Here is a 7,172-nt window from a genome sequence, read left to right on the forward strand (position 1 = left end):
ATCACTGTACAGCAGCGGCGGCATGAAGCGCACGGCGTCATAGCAACCAATTGCAACCAATGTCAGCAGGAATCCCGTCCGGGTTACCACGGACCGCTCTCGGCCGTGTGCATGAGGCCTTAGAGACATTATAGTCCTCTGATGGCTAACCTTCGGCACTCCAGCTGTGGTAAAACTACAACTCCCAAAGTGCACATTTGTGCACAAGTCGTAGTTTCTCCACAGCTGGAGTGCCGGAGGTTAGCCATCACCGTTATAGTCTATGGGTCTGTGGACACTACATGGGTGCCCACACAGATCGTTGCTAAAATATAATCTGGAAACCAATTTTCAGTCTAGCAGTGTCCATGGAATACAGATGACACGTGGGGAGCAAAAAACGGACACACGGACCAAACACAGATCCTTCACAGTCATCTTCATGAATGAACCACTAATCATCTTGTCACTGATGTCATCACGGACATGGATGTGTGAAAGAGGCCTAACTCTATACCAGTTATTGGCTGGCTTACTTTGAGACTGAATTTCCTGCCAGAATTAGTGTGTAATTCTAGCGCAAAACTGCGCATCTTAGGTCGCACCCCCTTTCCCCTGAAGCCCCTTTGCTCTCGGTAAGACCCACCCTTTCCTGAATAAGGCCTAATGCACTTGAATGTGTGCTCCCCTTGCTGCGGACCGCAAATAGCGGTTCGCAATGCCCGGACACCGGCTGTGTGCCCATTTGCGGATACGGATGCATTCACTTGAATGGGTCCGCAATCTGCAAAATTCTGTCAATATCGCAAAAAAATATGTTCTATTTTGTTTGGGGTGCGGAGGCACGGACCGAAATCCCACAGAAGCGCTTCGAAGTGCTTCCATGGGTTTCCGCTCCGTGCCTCCGCTCTGTATGTTGCGGATTGTGGACCCATTCAAGTAAACAGGTCCGCATCCGTGATACGGAGCGCACACGGCCTGTATATTATGGACCCATTGTTTGCGGACGCAATACAGGCACGGGCCACACACATTCATGTGCATGAGCCCGGCCGTGGCCGTATTGCGGCCCTCATACAGCGCGTCCGCAGTACCCCATTCCCTTGAACGGGTCCGCAATCTGGGAGATGCAGGGCTGTGCGGAATGGATGCACGGATCAGAAGCCCACGCAAGCACTACGGAGTGCTTCCGTGGGTTTTCAATCCGTGCCTCCGCACCGCAAAAAGTAGTGCGTGCACTACTTTTTTGAGGTGCGGACTGTTGGATGCGGATTGCGGACCCCATTCAAGTGAATGGGTCCGCGATCCGCATGCGGCGGCCCCACGGTGGGTGCCCGTGCATTGCGGACTGCAGTAAGGACACGGTCGTGTGCATGACCCCTAGGTCTAGGGATGAGCGAACTTGTGTGAAAGGCGTGAAAGGTTCGGGTTACCTAAAAATTCCGTAATGGATTCTGCTACCATGGACCGTATGGTCCGTGGTAGCGGAATCCATAACAGAATTCTTAATTAACCCGAACCTTGCACGCCGAACTTGAAACACAAGTTCGCTCATCCCTAGTAGAGACCCAAGTTGCACCAAATATTGAACCAATTTAGGTAACTTTTTTTTTTTTTTTACGGATTTCAGGCGCATACACATTAGTGAATCTGCCCATAATCTGGCTATGATATTATGCAGAACCGTATAAGAAGCTAGGAGGCCCAGCAGATCCTGCTGTTCTGGGATGTTTCGATCAGTACACCATACTAACACCTCTGCATTAAAATTCACGTATTTTAAGTCTCACATTTCTAAAGAAACTATCCTGCAAGATGAGTTTGTGTGACTCATTAGCCGTGTATCCAGGCAGAGCATCACTATAATTTAATCCTCTGATACATTCCATTGCCATAGCAACAGTAAACAACCCCCTCACATGGGTAATCCCTCAGCACAAGTTCCCTACTCCAAAAACCTTCCATCAAACTTGATTCCACAAGATGGACACCCCTTACCTGTGGACATTGTAGGTCTCCAGCCTGCCCAGGGCAGAGCTGGGTCTCAGCTTCATGTTCTGATACATGGTTTTTATAGTCCACTTGGAAACAACTCTTCTGTCATCCTGGTGCACTTGTCTTGATGGTAGCGGAGGTCACTTAGCAGGGATGCTATATCCAGCCCCTCTCCACTGCAGGGGGATGTGCTACTGAGTCAATTGTGAATATCCAAGCCCCTCAAAGAGAGATTGCCGCCAGCCTCCCCTCTCCTCCCTGTGCTGCTGCTCTCAGCTCTGTGTATGTTTGCAGGTCAGGTTACTCCAGGCTTGGTCCTGCCTCTAGAGAACTAAGTGGTTGGCTCAGGTTTCGGTAGTCTGGCAGGTTAGACATGAATACAAATAATGCAATAATCTCCTATCTGTCCTCTGCATAACCATAGCAATTTAGAAATACCATTTTTACATCTGTTATACAGGCTGCTTTATGTGTATTGTTACTTGCATTTTATTAGGCTTTGTTTTCATGTATGTAGAACTAAATCCATTCATATAGGGGCACATTTATTAGGACCAATGTTTTTCGACGCCGGTCTTAAGAAGCCCCTGTGCTGGCGCCGGCCTCTACATAACTTTGACACATCCAGCGCTGATTCTTGGTGGCGCCGAGGGGGTTAAGAGAAGGCGGCATAGACTGGGGAGACGGATACTAAAGGGTTAAGGTGATCAGCAGCTAGCAGCTCGGGTCATGGAAGTTTATTATACAAAGGGGGGTAGCTCCCCAGAAGTGGTTAGGGGAAGCTGTTGTTAATGCTGCTGTGGCTGTAGCACCGCCGGTCACGCAGCCCATAACACTGATCATGCCCCCTTCTGCCCCTGCAATGCAGCTGCCTTCTAGCTGTGTCCCTACACCCCAGCCACTGTTACAGTCAAACCCCCCTTCGCTTCTCACACCAATTGCATCTGCCAATGTACAGATGACCATGCCGGCTGCCGCTCCTGGACAGGAGCCGGCCCCACGCTACCCTTCCCAGCATAGATCACCTGCAGTTACCCACGACCGCCGAGAAAGGCGCAGGTCGGGTTCTCATCGTTGCCGCCGTTCCCGCCATTCATCCAGCGCCCATAGCCGTAGTAGCCGTTCAACACGGTCTAGATCGGCGAGATGGAGGTCTCCTTCCTCTTCAGAGTTGAGCTCCTGCGGATCGGATTCTGGCAGGTCACATTCTCGGAGTACGCGGGCCCCCAGACGTCAGTCAAGAAGGCCTTCCCGTGTGGCGGAGTCTGCCAGCGCGGTTCCAACAACGGCTCCACAGGCGAGTTTAGTCGCTCCTACGCTTCAGAATCCAGCTACCGGTGAGTACAATTTTACTGGGGCCTGGGGTGCGGACACAGTAGCCAAAGGTTTGGTTCCTGCGCTTAGGGCCTTGCTAGCACAATTAGACCCCGGTGCTTCTCTGGCACAGCCTGCCACAGAGGCTCCTCTGTCCGGTAAGTCCAGACCTAGCAATCACAAAGAATCCATATTTTGCGGCTTAAAGCCGTTGGGAGCCCACCTAGATGATGACACCAAAAAAAAAATATGGGCTAACCAGTATATTGACATCTGGTCGTTAATTTCTGTGGATCAGCATACGGTGGACAAAGAGAGGCGCCCCAATGCTGAGCGTTTCATAGACCGCAGACCAAAGGTGGCGCGTACCATAGGTAATTGGATACAAGCATTTGCCGTTTTGGGTTACACTATGGCTCAGCGCCGTCCTGAACTCTCGGCGGACCTCTTCGTCTACATGGACTCTATTTATAGCGCGTTTAAGGCGCACGGCGGTTCCGCTTGGTGGCGGTATGACGAAGAGTTCCGCCGACGGTTAGCTTTACAACCTGATATAGGTTGGGGGGTAAAAGCGGCAGATTTATGGCTCCGTCTTATGATGTCACAGAGAACGCAACCCTTTCCTCCCGCGGCCACTGCTCCTTCAGCAAATGCATATGGCGCAGTGGCCGTGCGCAGGCCAGGGGCCTGCTGGTTATACAACGAGGGACATTGTAAATTTTTTGCCCTATGCAAATACAAGCATGAATGTTCCGTCTGCGGAGGCTCACATGCTGCTATCTGATGCCAGCGCCAGCTGCCAGTACATAAAGCCCACACTGCTGCCGGAGGGAAAGACCCCAGTAAGCGTACACGCGATGTCCCCGTGGCTAGACCATTACCCCAATGAGCAGGCTGCCGCTCAACTGCTTTCTGGTTTCACGTCAGGTTTTTTCATTCCGTTTTATTTTTCTTCTTTACCCACAATTTCTGATAATTTGAAGTCTGCAAAGGATAACCCTGAGGTATTGAGAAGCAAAGTAGCTAAAGAAGTCTCTCTAGGGCGTATAGTAGGACCATTTAAGTCTCCTCCGTTTAAAAACTTACGCATTTCCCCTTTAGGCCTTATACCTAAAAAAAGAGCCAGGTTTATTCAGATTGATACATCATTTGTCCTTTCCAAAGGGTGCATCTGTGAATGATGGTATTTCTAAGGAGGAATCTTCGGTGTCCTATGTGTCATTTGATAGGGCTGTAGCTCTAGTTAGCCGTGCCGGAACTGGTGCATTGTTGGCCAAATCTTACATTGAAGCAGCTCTCCGTTTACTCCCTGTACATCCTGATTGTTATCACCTATTAGGTTGTATGGTGGACGATGCCTATTACTATGACACATGCCTACCGATGGGCTGCTCTATATCATGCCATTATTTTGAATTGTTCAGCACCTTTTTGGAATGGGTCATCCGTTTCGAAACGGCCTCACAGAATATTATCCATTATTTAGATGATTTTCTATTTGTTTCTCCTGGCAATTCAAAACAATGTCAATTCCTCCTGGATACATTCCGTTTTTTCATGGCTCGATTCGGTGTCCCCCTCTCTGAGGATAAAACGGTTGGTCCGGCGACAATCATCACGTTTTTGGGTATTGAAATCGATACCAACCTGATGGTTTTTCGCCTACCAAGTGAAAAATTACAATAATTATCGGCCTTGATAGCGGGTTTCATTTCAGTAAAATCGGTGACGCTACGACAAATGCAGGAGTTATTAGGATTATTAGTATTTGCCTGTCGCATCATGCTGATGGCTCGTGTTTTTTCTCGTAGACTATCACTGTCCGCTTGCGGGGTAAAAAAGCCTTCCCACCACATCCGGTTAACCAAGCAGCTGAAATTGGATTTGCGAGTCTGGAACTCCTTTTTGAATCAGTATAATGGTCACACTTGTTACCAATCGGTTGAGATTTCTTCTCCGGATTTGTCATTGTTCACTGACGCTGCTGGGTCCACCGTTTTTGGTGCCATATTAGGCCAGGAGTGGTGCGCTGCACCGTGGCCTGACTCTTTGCGGTCGCTGGGCTTCTGCTCCAACATCACTTTACTGGAATTATTCCCTATTATTGTAGCCATCAATGTATGGGGCCCCTGTTTTCGTAACAGGCGTGTCTGTTTTTACACGGATAACATGGCGGTAGTCTGTTGTATTAACTCATTAACCTCTTCTTCTCTCCCAGTTCTCTCGTTACTCCGTCACCTGGTCCTCCGATGCCTAGAGTTCAATGTGTGGTTTCGGGCCCGGCATGTCCCAGGCGTTAACAACTCTATAGCTGACGCTCTCTCTCGTTTTCGTTGGCAGGAATTCAGGTTCCTGTTGCCGGGGGCAATCCAAGATGGGATCCCATGTCCGACAACGCTTTGGGATTTGCCGATCAACGACTGATGAGTATGGTACAAGCTTCTGTGGCACCAAGCTTCTGTGGTCAGCGCATGGTAAGGCGTGGGCAGAATGGAGGGCGGTGGCGGAGAATTCGGCAAATGTTATATTGCCAGCAGCATGTTTACAGGTGACCATTGCTTATATCTTGTCACTGAAAGCCAAGGGCATTGGTTGCGCAGCGTAAATTGTGTGAAGTGGCGTTTTACCTTAAAATGCGAGGTTGGCAGGACGTGACTCAGCATTTCTTAATCAGGCAAGCTATTAGGGGTTGGCGCAGGGAGCATGTCCGCCGCGAATGTCGCTGCCCGGTATCATTTGCTCTGTTATCGAGCATTTGTCAATTATTACCTTCCATTTGTTCATCTCCTTATGAGGTGGGTTTATTTAGGGCTGCTTTTTGCTTAGCCTTTTTTGCGGCCCTCCGTATAGGAGAGCTGGTTTCCCCTTCCCTTGTTCGCTCAGGAGGTTTGGCAGCTACAGACGTTTTCATCAGTGACTCGGCCCTAAGGGTCTTCATCAGGCGCTCTAAAACAGACGTTTTCGCGCGGGGGGCCTGGCTTCCATTGCATAAGATTGGCGGCCCAGCTTGTCCCCATGCTGCTGTAGCCCAGTTCGTGTCTACTCGACCTGAGGGAACTACCTTCCTGATACATGCTGACGGCACCCCTCTTACCCATTTTCAATTTAGATCCATATTTCGCCATTGCCTCCTTTTTCTTCACTTACCAGTTTCAGAATTTGGTACTCACTCCTTCAGAATTGGGGCAGCCACGGAGGCGGCTCGCGCCGGTTTGCCAGAGGCTGAGGTTCAGAGGATTGGGCGTTGGAAGTCTGCCTGCTTTGCTTCATATGTTCGACCTCATTTACTTATTTGATTTTCTTTTAGATTCGGCCCAGATTACAGTATGTTTCATCGGACATTCGTACATATTTTGGGCAGGACAAAGAGCAGAGAGTCGTCCGGGAGGTCGATGCCTTGGTTTCCGAAATATACAAGCACGCTGGCGGGGTGTCCGGGGCTTACACTAGTCCCAGGTTCTCCCTGAAGCTGTGGAATGTAGCCATCTAGTGCGATCCCCGGTGATATTAGTTATACATGCTGGTGGCAATGACATGTGTCTGCTAAAAATAGCGGAATTGATCACATTAATAAGAGCTGATCTGGAGAGACTCCCCTCTTTCTTCCAAGAGGCGATTATTGTGTGGTCAGAAATTATTCCCTGGGTTATGTGGCAAGGTGCCGGGGATGCCACAGCCATAGAGAGGGCCAGGCGCACGGTCAATAACCGCATTTCACGATTTATCCGATCCAGAGCTGGAGTAGTTGTATGTCATCGCCAGTTGGAAGGCGACAACGGGCGTTTGATGCGGCCCGACGGTGTCCACTTAAATGATATAGGGTTAGATATTTTCTTATCTGGTTTACAAGATGGAATTGAGCAGGCCCAGTTCTTGTTGGGTGG

General features: G+C 49.6%; 1 protein-coding gene across 1 annotated transcript in view; it reads right to left on the reverse strand.

Annotated features, from left to right (window-relative positions):
- LOC120996311 (WD repeat-containing protein 49-like) overlaps positions 1-2,143 on the reverse strand; it is a 193,320-nt gene extending 191,177 nt beyond the window's left edge. The window contains exon 1 of the mRNA XM_040426158.1: positions 1,978-2,143. Within this exon, the coding sequence (XP_040282092.1) occupies positions 1,978-2,045 (68 nt within the window). The 5' untranslated portion in view covers positions 2,046-2,143. The remainder of the gene's footprint in view (positions 1-1,977) is intronic.
- Between the last annotated feature and the right edge of the window lie 5,029 nt (positions 2,144-7,172).

The sequence above is a fragment of the Bufo bufo genome, chromosome 3 (assembly GCF_905171765.1).
Source record: "Bufo bufo chromosome 3, aBufBuf1.1, whole genome shotgun sequence".
NCBI lineage: Eukaryota > Metazoa > Chordata > Amphibia > Anura > Bufonidae > Bufo > Bufo bufo.